The 15,455-nt window shown below is 39.1% G+C and overlaps 1 protein-coding gene across 20 annotated transcripts in view; it reads right to left on the bottom strand.

The window, feature by feature from the left end:
• Positions 1 to 15,455, bottom strand: part of AFDN (afadin, adherens junction formation factor) — a 92,885-nt gene that overhangs the window by 60,860 nt on the left and 16,570 nt on the right. For 12 of the 20 annotated variants that reach the window (XM_033144179.1, XM_033144182.1, XM_033144191.1 and 9 more), the window contains exons 2-7: positions 9,474 to 9,669; positions 6,433 to 6,548; positions 5,002 to 5,162; positions 2,846 to 3,006; positions 2,446 to 2,603; positions 301 to 412 (exon numbers count right to left, since the gene is read on the bottom strand). In XM_033144179.1, coding sequence (XP_033000070.1) covers positions 301 to 412; positions 2,446 to 2,603; positions 2,846 to 3,006; positions 5,002 to 5,162; positions 6,433 to 6,548; positions 9,474 to 9,669 — 904 coding nt within the window. The remainder of the gene's footprint in view (positions 1 to 300; positions 413 to 2,445; positions 2,604 to 2,845; positions 3,007 to 5,001; positions 5,163 to 6,432; positions 6,549 to 9,473; positions 9,670 to 15,455) is intronic. The other 8 variants (XM_033144180.1, XM_033144192.1, XM_033144189.1 and 5 more) reach the window with 3 other exon arrangements.

Below are 15,455 nucleotides of genomic sequence, written 5' to 3'. Positions count from 1 at the left end.
TGAATGTACCTAGAGGAGCCTTGAGCTCATGACTCCTTTTTCCCCTCGTGCATGATGACTGCCTGTCAACAAATGCTTATTTCAAATCCTGATTAACAAGATCATACAAACAATAGCCTGATCATTCAGACACTGAGACAAACCATAACAGGATCAGACAACAGGGACTCATCCATGTCCAAGGGGAGGAACAAAGCACCTAGGTTTTAGGTTTTAGGCTAAACCTCCTGGCTTGTTCACAGTGCCTTGCCATTATGTGACCACAGGGTTTTATTACATATTATGAACAACTAAAATTACCTTTGTCACTTGGCCATTCCCTGAATATCTGAAGTGGGCACTCATCATCATCAAGAATAGATTCTTTAGCACCTTTATCATCAGAATGTTGAGCACCAGGAGGAAGCATGACCTACAGAAAAGATAAAACTATGAGTTTGAACAGAGCAGTTAGCCAAGGATAAACACTCAAAGGCCAAACCACCCTCTCTTTTCCTTTCTCAAAGTGTAAGCAGTACATAATTTTGTTGCTACAAAGTACACCATGTCATATTCTTTGGTCCAATGTGTTACCTATGCCCACTGCTCAACCAAAAGGTAGCAAGAATGCATGCTTTCAAGTTTTATGACTCTGATATTACAAAGAAGGTAGGGAAATTTTATGCCTGCATCACAGCTGGTAGGATAGTATAACAGTGGCTCTGTTCAGCCATAATGGGAAATCATGGTTTTTCTGTTGTGGGAACAAGCCTGCAGAAACCTTGGGCTCACATGATCGTTTGTACAACAGAAGAAGATGGAAAGTTTTCCTTTTTTTAGCCTATTACCATTCCCGATTGCATCTTAATTTGATCAACTGCAGTCAGTTATAAATGTGGCTAGTTAACAAACCAGGATTATCAAACCATAATCTGATGTTAACTAATCATCGTTTGCCAATTTCAGGTGTAATGGGAAGGGTGACTTATTTAAACGCAAAAGCTCTCAATGCCTTCCTCCCTATCACAAGAAGGACTGAATGCCCATGGTTTCATGTTTACATTTAAACAAGACCAAACTCTGAAATATCTGCCAAGTTGTATATTGTGATCAAGAAGGTGCGGGGGGAAGAGACTATAGCTGACAATTTAGGAATGACAAAAATAACTTTATATTATAACTTCTGCTTCAATATGCCAGAAAAAGATGCACACAAATACAATAATATGCTTCCACAAATCTAAGATTTGGCTAGATATATGGTATATGAATTCTACTACCAAGTAATAAACCGAACCATAAATAAAAAGATCTTACTAGCTAACACAGAAAGGAAATCAGCACTCAAGTGACCACAATATAGAAGACCCTAACACTGGTCACCTCACTTCAGATTATACAAGGGTGTAATGAAATTAGCTTTTACATGTGCATTTTCTTTCTGCTACACGAAAGGCACCCTGTCTTCCTTCCACCTTCACTTAGTAAAGGCAATACTAATGTTGCTGGACAGCAAACCTGCCTCTTTCCTGCCATAGTCAAGATCGATATCAAGGAAAACCCTAGCTCTAGTACCTACAGGCCTAAATTCAGGCTTCTTATAGGAAAGAAACAGCCCTTGCAACTTTTAACAGAGAGGACTCTTCTACTACAATTCAGAGCATTTACTAGATGGGAAAACCAGAAACTTCAGAAAAAAATGGTACTGACAGTAAAAAATAATTGGCTACATACACAAACCTTTAGAGATATCTGCCAATGATGTGTTGAAAAAAGTCAATCCATACTTGGGAATTTTTGTACTATGTTTTCGGAAGTCTGATAAATTATGTTCATAGTATGTAAGGTACTTCAAGGATTCACTCTTAGAATTGTCTCAGATTGTAACCAGAGTTCCTCTTGACCACCCATTTTAGCTTTTGCCCACACTGCGATGAGTTAGGTAACAACAACTTTAATCAACCGTCAAAATAAAGCCCACAGAGACGTCTATCCATGCCAGTAAACAGGAATATACCACTTTTGCTCGTGGTACTACAGCTGAATGTCAGCATGTGCTAACAATAACAGCTGTCTTAGGCTGTGTGGGCCTCTGATTGGAACTTTACGCCTTTTAGTCAAAACCTTAGTTTGCTTTAAAAACAGATGGAGAATACTATTCAGCACTGTTAGCTTTCACTAATTTTTGCTTTCTTCAGGGCAAGATGCCAACCAAGACAGCCAAGAACTCAACAGATAAAATCACTTGACAGGATAATAAAGTTATATGACACTGAAACAAAGACTACTGCCCAACCATACCAACCCTAAGATCTGAAAAGCCTGAGGAACCAACTTATCATGTTGATACAGACAATAAATTATAAATAAGCTGAATGGGGAATCTCCCCACCACAACATCATCATTTAAAAAACTCAAGCAACAGGATTATTTCAAGAACTATTTTCTTTAATCAATATACTCACACGAGCAATACAGTAGTCCTTGGGGTTTTCCTTTTCGAGACCATACTTCTCCAGTGCTTCAATAACTGCAAAGTCTGCTGTATCTGTGGTAGATAGCAGGATTGTCTTGTATGGTATATTTGGTTTCAAACTGTCTGCATAAATCCTCAATGTACCACCTGAAAAATACATAATTTGTAACTTAAATTAAAAATATAATGAAATGTAAGTCACACAACCTAAGCATTTGAATTGATTTTCAGTATCCACTAAAACAGCAAAAAGAAGGAACTTAGTATTTGCGTATTTATACTTCAAAAGCCCATGAAGTGTCCCCAGGAAGACTAATGGAAGTCAGCACACATTCTGTAAGTTCCACCCATCCAATGAATATTTGTTATTATTTACTCTAAATTACCACCTGAATCTGGTCTGCCATCAGAGCTGCGGAACTCTTGCATTCTCTTTTCTAGCTTTTGTTGTCTCCGTCGTTTCATTACCACCTCTGGATTAGATATTGTTCGTGTGAAACTGGTCTCAGGCATATCTTTGTAGACCTCTGCTGCAAGGCGAGAATTCTCACTGCCAAGAGTAATATAAGGTAATAATGAAATAGCTTATTTGTTCCAGCAATTTTTATATCACCTAACACCATAGTCTAAGACAGGCTGTATCCTTATAACCTTACTGTACAAAAAATATTATTCAGTTAAATCTAACATACTTAAAATGACTGCTGAAATAAAAAGGTCTTTACTAAAGAGCTGCAAGTTCAACAAAAGGGGGAGGGTGGTTTCTCTAATCTCAGCTAGGAGGGAGTTCCACAGAGTTGGGCCCACAACTCTGAAGGCACACTCCTTGTGGATACAAGCCACGGGGGACCACTAACAGTGACCCCCTTGAGGCCTCAGTGACTGGTCAGGGATATAGGGAGTCAGGCACTCCTTAAGGTTTCCCAGATCCAAGCTGTTAAAACATGTAAATTAAAACAAGAGCCTTGAATCTGACCTACCAGCATATGGTCAGTATGAACCAAAAGTCTAGCTATAGTTTGTTTGCACAAGCTGGTGCTTCCAGAACAGGCTTGCAACTTCCTCTACAGCAGGCATAGGCAAACTCTGGCCCTGCAGATGTTTGGCACTACTATTCCCATCATCCCTGACTACTGGTCCCATTAGCTAGGGATGATGGGAATTGTAGTCCCAAACATCTGGAGGGCCAGAGTTTGCCTATGCCTGCTCTACAGAGTGCACTGCAATAATTGAGTCTTGACGTGACCAGTACATGAATCACTGTGGTCAGGCTTTTCCTGTCACAAAACAGCTATAGTTGGTATACCAGCTGTAGCTGGTAAAAGGTACTCCTAGTTAAGGCTAACTAAGCCTCCAGTAACAAAGATGGGTCCAGGGGCAACCCTAAACAATGAACCTGCTCTTGAAGAATACAAGTGCACATCACTTAAAAGGTACATAACAAGAAACATAAAACACAACCTCCAACGATTCTATACCCTGTAGTAAACATCTACATGTTGGGGTAGAGCCAAACTTAAGTCTTCCATGAACAAAAGGGCTATTTCCATCCTAGGAAGGCTTTTTATCCAGCAGAGGATTGATGTCATGCTTACAGTGTTAGGCACCTGTCATCTACAGAGGGGGAAAAATCTCTGCTGATTATAATCAAGGAGATTTAATATTCCCAACCTCCTTCAGAAAGCTTGAGATGGATTTCCCATAGTGTCCCAAATTCCATTTTTGCCCATGCGTGTGCACACACACAAATATACATATACTACCTCGAAAAAAGAACCTACATAGAATCATCTTCTCTTTGTTGCTGTAAGTATAGGCTTTAAACAGAAGAAAAGTAACACTAAACTACAACTCCCCATTTGGGAGAAGTCATATTTGACCAGATGAAATGCATACATTCAATGAGCAATTTATAGAACCAGATAAAGGAATTTTGTCAAAATGAAAAGAGACATTCCTGAGAATCTGAAAACTGTGTTATTCAGGCCCATTCATATGTAGTGAAACAAGCATGCTTATCCTGGTGTGGTGGTCTGGTCTGGATTGGGAGTCCACACCAGTTTCTGCTGAAAATCACTTTCTCTTGACTGCTTTTGCTTTTACTGGTGTCTACAGTAAAAAGCACTGCCAGGATCAGGAACACATTCTGGATTGGAACCATATGCCTGCTTTCCCCAAAAATAGACGTGACCAGGTTAAGCCTGATTGTTTACCTGTGCATGTCTAATGTAGTGTGTAGTTTGGCCACATTTTTTTTTAAAAAAGCATTAATGGTCACATTAGCCTGCCAATCTGCGTTTCCCTCACACACTAGCTCTGGAAGAGAACAGTTAACTCATTCTCTCTGATTATGTAAACTACCTTTGGATGCAATTTATAACCCTTAAGTTATGTGACAGTATTGAATGAGAACTTGTATACACCAACCCTGAAGGAAGTACAATACAAAAACTATTCATATATTTTAAGAGACTTGTCTCCCCAAGTTAAAGTATTCATCTATGTACAGATTAGACACTGTACTATTTGATGCACCGATACTCACATATCATCCCCATGAAACAGCCCATCACCATCTAAAGCTTGCCGTGATGCTTCTTTATCCCGCCTCTTTTTTTCCTTCTTTTCTTTTTTTGATAAAGTCCGTTTGAAGTTCTGAATCACTCCTTCTTTCTCTTGTTTTTCAGGGCCATTGCTTTGAGCCTTCTGAAACAAACAGTGTTTAGTATTATGATCTACTACAACTCTAACCACATTAATTTCCAAATAAAAACTTATTTCATCTTATTTGAAACTTGATGCAGAGTCAGGCAATGTATCAGGATAGTCTGCCCTTGGAGGCAATTGATCCAATTGGTCTCCTGGAGGCTTGGGTGATCTTCTGGCTGATATGACTAGTGTTCCCATTGAAGCCCTGACTGAAGTGTGGAATATGCAAATAGCCCAGGCTGTTGATGTGTGTCCCTGAGTGCCCTATCTGCTTGATAGCACCAGTTTGGCTCCTTGGTGTACACCAGAGCTTAAGGCAATAAACACAAGCTTCAATGCAAGAGGAGGGAATGCTGAATGCTCAGTATCAAGCCCACTGAGTGGCAGTGAAAGCAGCAAAGACATACTTAGCTGCCTCCAATGCAGCCTCAGTGTGTTGTCCAGCAGAGCTTTTCCACGTAGCATGGTTCTTTTACAACCTGGCCCAAAGCAATAGGTAGAACTGATGGTGGCTCACTGTAATTTCTTTGCAAATAATTTTAAGGGTAGGCTAAAATCATTTGCATCAACCAGGACCTCTGGAGTAATGTGACCAACTGGCCACCTCAGCAAGTGTCGGTTGAAAATTCATTGACTGTGAGCAATACTATGATATTTTAACTTAATTTGTTGACCATGGAAGATACCCCAGAACCATTTCGCAATCAACTCATCAGTCAGTCCAGTAGCTAGCAGAGATGTGATTCCTGCTGGCTGTCCAGCAGTGACAATAATAATAATAATAATAATAATAATAATAATAATAATAATTTTTTATTTGTATACCGCCTTTCTATCTTACGATACTCAAGGCGGTTTACAAGCAGAACAAAAAATGTACATCTTATAACCATCTAATGCAATACAAAAATGTGACAATAAATCAAAACTTTAAAATAAGCAACCTACATCAAAAAGTAACATTCAACAATTATTAGAGTAATGCAAAATAATATCAGCATATAAAAGTTAAACAGAAATCCACTCAACATTTACAATAAACAATTTCTAAACTAATCAATAAAACAAAGGCAGAGCAGACTGTCTGATGACACACACTAATAGGCTGTAGGATGTGAATATAATGGGGAAGGATTATCCAAAATTCTGTCATATGTACCCACAATACATTGCCAGATTTGTTGTTGCAAGCCCAAAGGCAACTTATGAAAACTCAAATGCATTTATAATAGTGTCAAAAATATACAGTAATATTGTTTTCTTTTACCTTTGGAGGAAGTGCATCATTTTCATTCTTGAGTACAAATCTTCCTTCTCGATCATCTTTGTTCCAATTTAATTGTACAACTAAAGGTTTCTCGTCTATATCCAATCTTCTTTCTTCTTCAAAATATGAAATAAAGCATAACTAGTGGTTACTTACTATTTCAAGATCAACAATTGCAGCACATTGACTGTTAACTTATTAGCCAAAGAATAAGAATAATTTATTGCACTTCTGAAGCAGAAGACCATATCAGATCTTTCAAAGCAGTGGCAGCTGACATGGTACCTTCCAGATGTTGTGGATGTCAGCTCCCATCATTCCTATTCATTGGTCATGCTGGCTGGAGCTGATGGGAGTTGCAGTCCTTAACATTTGGAGGATACCTGGTTAGATGCCCTGTTTTAAAATCAGAGCAGAATATGAACCACTGGCAAGCTGTGCCAGCAGGCTACTCACACAATACTAATATTTAATCAATTCAAAGTTGCTTCCATAAGTGAAAGGAGGGGATCTTCTACAGATACCGTGTTTCTCCTAAAATAAGACATGGCCATAAAATAAGCCATGGCAGGATTTCTATGCATTTGCGAAATATAAGCCGTTCCCCAAAAATAAGCCATACCCTGAAAATAAGCCATAGTGATGTGGTACCTCCCATTAAAACAGCCTGGAGAGGCGTGGCTATGCAGCGTACCGATGCAACGCGGTTAAAATAAGACATCCCCTGAAAATAAGCCATACTGTGTTTTGTTGAGGGGAAAAAAATATAAGACGGTGTCTTATTTTATGAGAAACACGGTAATTTTTATTTTTTAAACGACACAGTTATTAAAGCCGTTTCCTCACTACCATTTCAGATAATATTGCTCACACAGCCAAAGCTAGAAACTGACAAGTTAGCCATTACTTCATTTTTAAAGTCATCCTTCTGCTAATAATAATTTATTATTTGTACCCCGCCCATCTGGCTGGTCTCCCCAGCCACTCTGAGCAGCTACCAACAAATATTAAAATACATTAAAATAAGCAGCCCCTCAATGTTGTTGTTGTTGTTGTTCAGTCGTTCAGTCGTGTCCGACTCTTCGTGACCCCATGGACCAGAGTACGCCAGGCACGCCTATCCTTCACTGCCTCTCGCAGTTTGGCCAAACTCATGTTAGTAGCTTCAAGAACACTGTCCAACCATCTCATCCTCTGTCGTCCCCTTCTCCTTGTGCCCTCCATCTTTCCCAACATCAGGGTCTTTTCTAGGGATTCTTCTCTTCTCAATATGTCCCCTCAATATGTAGTTACAAAAGCATCCTATTTAGTAAATATCCAATTTAAATTCAAGAACATGTAATATAGCTTTTTAAAATTCTGGCTGTTCTGTTAGATTTTGTAAGACACTTTTGAACATCTCTAAAAGAAGTGGGGAATGTGGTTTAAAATTTTAAGGTAAGAGATTAAGATAAATTTGTAAGCCTGAAACAGTTTTTAAAACCAATAAAACAAAACAGCACTTTCCCTAGACCATACTGACTCTCAATTCAGCTTCAGTTTTCCAAGGCATATCCAATCCACTACCAAATCAAAACACAAACTAGTTCATAGTCAATATTCACATTCCTAAACCAGTCAAGAATGTAAGAAAATGGAGTGCCATAAACACAGTGATGATACCAAATTCCAGATATCTAGACATCAACATCTAACAGATTATAAAAAAAATTAAAAACAGTACTAAAGCATTTTATGTCAACGTTACTTCTTAAAAGCTGAAACACTAGACACTTAACAGTACCAACCAGTCAAGAATACAGTGGTGCCCCGCTAGACGAAAATAATTCGTTCTGCGAAAATTTTCGTCTAGCGGGTTTTTCGTCTAGCGGGGCAGCCTTCCGCTAGACGAATGCCTTCGTCTAGCGAGTTTTTCGTCTAGCAAGGCATTCGTCTAGCGGGGCACCACTGTAAGTAGAACCCACAGAAAAGCAGATGTGCACACAAAAAAACACTATTACAAGCAGTCCCAGAAAACCTAATGAAGTTCCTAACTATCAGCTGGTATACAATGTTAGCATCAAATCCCGACATGAAGTCTGAAGAAAAACTTCAGTTTTTCTTTTCTAGAAAATTTGGATAATTTCCAAAAGAAAAATACACAAATGAGTAAAATACTTTAAAATAATTATTAAAGGCAATGTCTGTACGCTTTACGTGCATGCACTGTTTGGTATATTACAGCCTGAAGAAAAATATGTCAATGGAAGAGAGCATTAAGGACTACAGTATTTCAGAGTTTGGCTTAACATTCATTCTACTGTTGTTTCTAAGAATGATTGGTTATTCTGTTCAGATGTGCAATTCTGAGCTTTCTGTAGAAATTATTTTCCTGCATGACTATATTAAGATTACACATTGTTTCTAGCAAGCAGGGCCCTAGAGAGAAATCAGTAGCCAGTGCAAATGAAAGAAAGTAGTTGTGTATATTGCTTAATACCAACTCTCTTTAAGAGGTGAGGTACCACATTCTGAGGCAGCTGAAATTTACAATCCATGTTCAAAAGCATTCTATTAATTAATCCTTGAGGATATTATCATTACTGTGTGGACTAAAGCTGGCATCAGTTAATGAAAAATCCTTCTACACTACTGTAAACCCAGCATTGTGGACATGCTTCTTTAAAGAATAATTATCTCAGAACAAGCCTTCAAAAACCAATGCAAGATCTTCCTCTTCATTAAGGCATTGGGAGATTTTTTTTCCTGAGGCCACATCTTGAGGTCTTACATTTTGAATCTCAATTTTCTTGTATTGTAATTTGTGAGTGTGTGTGACTTTGTTATGTTTTTATGTTGCAAGTTTTCAATATGTCATTTTAACTGACAATGTTGTTGTATCTAATCAATGTAACTGCCAAGGGAAACTGCCAAGCAACATAACTGCCAAGCAGTGATTGGAAATTACTTAATCTTCTAAGCCAAATTTTACTCCCTCGCTCTCTGCAATTAATATAGCTATAGTTTTAAGTTGTGAGTAGTCCCAAACTTAATACACTAACCTCCACTGACGTGCACTTCATAAAGTGAGTATTTAGGGGATGATAACATCCGCATATCCGGCCGAAATTTCTCCGCAAGTGTTTCTATCACATCCTGAGTTGTAGCAGTGCTAGACACACGGATACATTTTGTTGCAAAATTTCCAGCTGCTTTGTCTTGAAAATAAAATCTCATAACTCCATGGAATTCCAGATCCTGTAATGAAATAAAATAGAATCAATTACATTTTGTCAATTCACTTGCTTTTTAATGTAATAATTTATTTCTATACATTTATCAATGATTTTGCCTCTCCAACACACCAAGTTATTCTTACATATTCAACACACTCTAAGGGGGGGGGGGGAGTGTATGAGAGGAGGAAATAGTCTCTTATGTTTACTTTTCCTACAACTAGAAATAGCAAGTTAACTGCAATAGCAGATAACTCTTGCCATACCCAAACACCTATATAAATTGGAGTGCTTTGATTTTAAATATGCTTAGTTCTATATCAGAAACAGTTTAAACAAATAACTCCAAGTGAGCTGCATTTGAAACTTGACTACTGCAATGTTTTAAATTTTAGCACTTTTCATGAAGAGCATGTTCACTGATAAACAACATTTTTAATGGTGAATGCATCACATTAAGACTCCACAATTGGATGATCTGTATCATAATAGTTCCAAATTACGTCTTCTGCCATATCTATCTATCTGCCTTTACCTTGAGATTTTCATCACAGGCTCTTTTTTCAGGTTTCCCCATGTGACATGAGCTGATGGCAATCAGAGAAAGAGCCTTCTTGGTGATGATCCCCACTTATGGAATCCACCCCCACCCCCCAAGGGAGACTCAACTGGAGTCAATGCTGTAAAATTTCACGAATGAAATCTGAATTATTTGAAAACAATACACAAGGTGTATACAGTATAGACTTTATAGACTGTGTTTAAACACAGTGTATTAACTGCACCACTGCTTCAGGTTTTATTACAATTGGTTAATTGTATGATGATCATCCTAAGCTTCATAAACCATGAGTAAGTACAGAAAGGAGAAAAAACTTCAGCAGGGTTATTTTTTATATTTTCAAAATTATGTATCCTAAAATATTTAGAATGTCCACAAAAAAATTGTAGTTATGAAAATAGATCCTTGCATTATTCAGCAATGCTGGAAACTCGTTACATGCTTTAGTACAATAGCAATCCATCTTAGTTAACTTTCTGGGTTGTTCTCTCACACACTCAGACTGCTACTGGCAACATCCTTTCACTTCTAGTATATTTCAGGTGGTTCTTTCTAGCTCATCTCTTAAAGGAGCATTACCCTCACAAAGCAGTCTATCTTCTTCAGACAGCCAAGGTATATGCTCTGCAATAGCTACGGTACATTCTTAAATTAATGCACTATGCATTTATCAACTTGGGCTGATGTAACAACTGTGACTCTACATGGACAAATAAAGGCTTGCTGGAGTTCACCCAGTTCTTGTAACCTCCCAGTTCGATTACTATAATGTGTGGGTCTGCCTCTGAAAACAGTCAAGAATCTCTTCAGTTGGACCAAACTAAGGTGGACATATTATTTGAGCATGATCGATAAATATCATCCCATTACGGCAGTGCTTCATCATCTGCACTGGCTCCCAGTCCACTTCAGGGCTCAATTCAAAGTGCTAGCTTTAACCTTTAGAGCCCTAAATTCAAGTTATCGAAGTAGTTGCCATGTGAAATTCTAGGGAATTATCTGATAAAGGGAATGCGAGATAGTTCATATACATGCACAACATAGGACTGTCATTGTTTCACAGGAATGTTTATCGTAACTAGGATAATGATATCCTACTTAAATCCACAAGTATCTTGTGAACATCCAAACACTAAGCAACAAGGAACGTACTAAAAGTCATGACAGGAATCTCTAGGTCTTACTTGCTATGGTACACTGGAAACCTCCACATTTTCTCCACAGTATAAAACTAATGCATAAGTGCTAACTCAGCAGCTCAGCAACAAGACATAAATCACATATATGCCCCCTTCCACCGAGGAGTAGTACCCTAGCCAGGGGAAGGAGCACAGAAGAGGGGAGGGGGCAGAAGTCCTCCTGAGACTTGTGAAACTTGGAGGGTCAAAGTGAGAACTAAATAAATAAATAAGGGATTCACTCATAAATTGTATGTAAAAACAGACTGGTTAGCCTTGCAAAAATAATAATCAAGAAATGAACCTTCCTATCTACTCATCCAATTTGCTCACTCCATAACTTACCCCATTTGCTTACCACATACCCCACATACTTCCAGGAGTAAAGAGAGAAATCATCATTTACACTGTGCTGTTTTACAGTGCAGTACTAACAGCAGTCCCTCCCACTAGTCCTCACCACTCCATTCAAGTTATGAATGCCAACATTTTTTCATGGGCCAGAGAGAAAAGGAGGTGGCATGTGAGCAGCTCTTCAGAAACTAAGCACATACTTTCTCTTGATCTCTCTCCCTGCAATTCACTAAACCAAATTCAGATACGCAAATGCAGGAAGACTTATTGGCTCTCTGCCCTAGTCTTCATCTACTTTCTAAAAGGCAAGAATAGATCTAGGCACATAAGAGTCTCAGGGGAGAGCATTCCACAACAGAAAAGGTGTGGCAAAAGCTGAACATTTATAATTTATAACTCACATTTCCTCTATGAATAGAGATGCCCCAAACAGCTAAAACAATACACCAACAACATAGCAATGATGTTTCATTTTTTTAAAAATCGCCACCACAACAAAACATCCAAGAACTGAACACAAGAGAGCCAGACTATAAAACCCCCTAAAACCACAAAAGTCAAAAGCTTTTTTTTTATAAAAGAACTTTCTAGTTGACTAAACACCAGCAAAGGAGGAGATAACCTAACCTCCTTTGGCAGGGAGTTCCACATAAATTATGGTTCTATTTTCTCCATTGGCATTAGGAATTGTCTGAAGCACTGTTATAAAGTTTTATGTTTATATATACAATACAGAGTTATGAGCAAAGGTTCCAATCTGAATGTCTTAAGAACTACCCAAAATGCCTGTTGTTTCAATAGCTAAGTTGCATGCACACACAAAGAACTTCTGCATATTGTAAAGGCTACTCGGGCCCTCCGCAGAAAGATCCCCTGTGGAATCTCTGTCAATGAAGGCTGAGTACCCAATCTTGGGAAGAAGGGGCTCTCGCCACAAAATTTTCCAGTCCTAAATACAACGCTTTATCATAAAATTGTATGACGGCCATTAATTGACATGCAAGGGAAAGGGTACATGAGGCTAAACCTGAAGTGGTCACCAAGGACAGCAATAACAAAAAAAATAAAAAATGGCTGTTTCTATTTAGACAGCACTATTCTGAATTCTATTTTTTTTGTAATGCTAGAGTGCAATGAAATGTTGGGAACTGGTTTTTTAGATTGGGTAGATAGACATAAAGAAGAGCCATGGTAGATCATAAAAAGACTCTCTGCTCTAACACCCTTTTGCTCTCGGCGACCAACCAAATGCACATGGGAAGCTCAAAAGCAGAACATGAAGGCAACATTCCTCTCCCACTTGTTCCTAGTAGTCACTGATAGCTTTATCAAATATAATAAAGTGCAAGTGTCTCTGCGTCCAGTCCGTGGGATTGCGCTACTGCGTATGTGCCCCACGGACAGCCATTGGGACTTGGAGCGCAGAGACTTCGGGCGGCCAGGCGAAACTGTTGAAGCGGCGGGTGTGCGCGGGCACGCGGCGGGTGCGCGCTCGCGTGGACTTACTTCTAAGCAGCAGCGGCCGTTACAAGTGGTGGCGGGTGAGCGATGTCAAGCGAGAGCTGCTTGGTCAGCTCTGCGCGTGTTCCCAATGTTGCTAGGGCAACAGGGACGCTATGCGCAGAGCTGGCTATGTCATGCGGCTCTCGCGTTATTACGGTAGGAAAAAAAAACGAGATAAGCCCGACTGGATGGTTGTCCACTTTTTTCTGTTTTTACAAATGTTTGACCACATATGTTCTAGCACCCGTTAATTTAACAGGCTAACTGAGTACTAGTCTTCAATAAAGTTGTCTAATCTCCCATTAAACACAGACAAGCAAAATGACTTAACACTGTGATAGCTGGGCTGTACAAGGACCCCTATAATGCAAAGAATGCATCTCAGGTAGAGTGAGGGGTTAATCACAACACATTCATCCGCTTTACAGTGTCACACATTGAAAACTTCATGAGTCTGTTACCTCCCACTTCCAATCCCATTATTTGGGGTAAGGATTGTTTTTTGCACCTTCTCAACTGTGTTCCACCACTACCAGAATTACTACCCGTCACCACCACCAAGCAGAGTTAAACAGGATACAAACAGAACTGAGCCAAGCCCTAACTTCACAGGTCCCATCTGGAGTTCAGAGTCCTTCTCCACCTTCTCCAGATTTGTGGCTCCCATATAACATTAGACTCTGTTCAACACAAATTTCAAGATGAGTACTGACAGTGTGGTTGGCAATTCAGTTGCAATGTGAGTAGTACAATCATTACCAATGCCTATAAAAGTGTATTGATACATTAAAAAGTAGTCTGACATAGACTTAAGACAAGAATGAATTGTCAGAGTCAGCAGGTCTACCATTTCCTTATGAAAGGATACACAAGCCCTCACATTCAGGCTTACAGTCGTACCTCAGGTTACGTACGTACGCTCCGGGTTGCGTACTTTTCGGGTTACGAACTCCGCTAACCCGGAAGCACAACCTGACGCGCACACAATTTGCACATGCGCAGAGCGTTTTTCGCAGGTTTTTTCAGTCTGCGCATGCACAGAACGAATTGTTCGGGTTACGTCCTTTTCGGGTTACGTACTGTAACCCGGAACGGATTAAGTACGTAACCCGGGGTACCACTGTATATAAAAACTACCTTTTAAATAGAGAAATAGCCTACAGTTCTCCTGGGATACTTATCTTCTTGTTGCCTAACCCTTCTTCAGAACTTGGGTTAACTATATCCCATTTTATCACTGGACCACCTTTCCCCCCTGCTAAATGCTAGCATCTAGAACAGGGGTCAGCAAAATTCTTCAGCAGGGGGCCAGTCCACTATCCCTCAGACCTTGTGGGGGGCGAGACTATAATTTGGGAAGAAAAAAAATGAACGAATTCCTATGCCCCACAAATAACCTAGAGATGCATTTTAAATAAAAGGACACATTCTACCCATTAAAAACATGCATATTCCCGGACCATCCGTGGGCCGGATTGAGAAGGCGATTGGGCCGCATCCAGCCCCCAGGCCTTAGTTTGCATACCCATGATCTAGAAGGTAATGTTTCTGTTTTCTTCTTGCTATCAAACAATAACATATATTAATATTATGCCCAACAGAACACAGGAGTAACAATTACAACATATATGCTACTGAAAATATGACAAAAACAGACAAAGGGGGAAGCAAAGGACTGTGGGTATCTCTTACAAAAGCATTTCTTATCATTACAGGACACAACATGGGAAACTCCACGAAAATGTCCCAGAACAGAATTATGTGTGAGAACTTACATTTCTTCCCATTAATCAAACTGAAAGCAAAGACATGTTGAGCTACATTACTTTATAACATTAAGATTTTAAAATTGGACATACATAAAATTCATAATATTAAATGCCAAAAGTTTAATGTATGTACAGATTTAGTTACAGAAAGGCTAACAGCAATAAATGTTAAAATATTTGAAAATGAATTTCAAGTGAAAGCAACAATAGTCTGCAGAGAGACAAAAAACCAGTATTGTTGAGAAACTGTGCCAATGAAATATTCCATAAACCAATAATATATTCAGTGCTTTGGTTGCTATGAAAGCCCTACAAATGTGTTAAGGATCACAAGAATCTAAGCTTATCCATGTTTGCTTTGAACACACATTTCTGCCATCTGATTACAAAAAAGAGCAAGAAAGAAACAGCTTGATATGACAGTAAGGGATCCCAGAGAGAC

This window comes from Lacerta agilis, chromosome 3, assembly GCF_009819535.1.
Source record: "Lacerta agilis isolate rLacAgi1 chromosome 3, rLacAgi1.pri, whole genome shotgun sequence".
Lineage (NCBI taxonomy): Eukaryota > Metazoa > Chordata > Lepidosauria > Squamata > Lacertidae > Lacerta > Lacerta agilis.
Note: the sequence above shows the minus strand (reverse complement) of the source record. Positions and strands in the feature narration are given on the sequence as shown.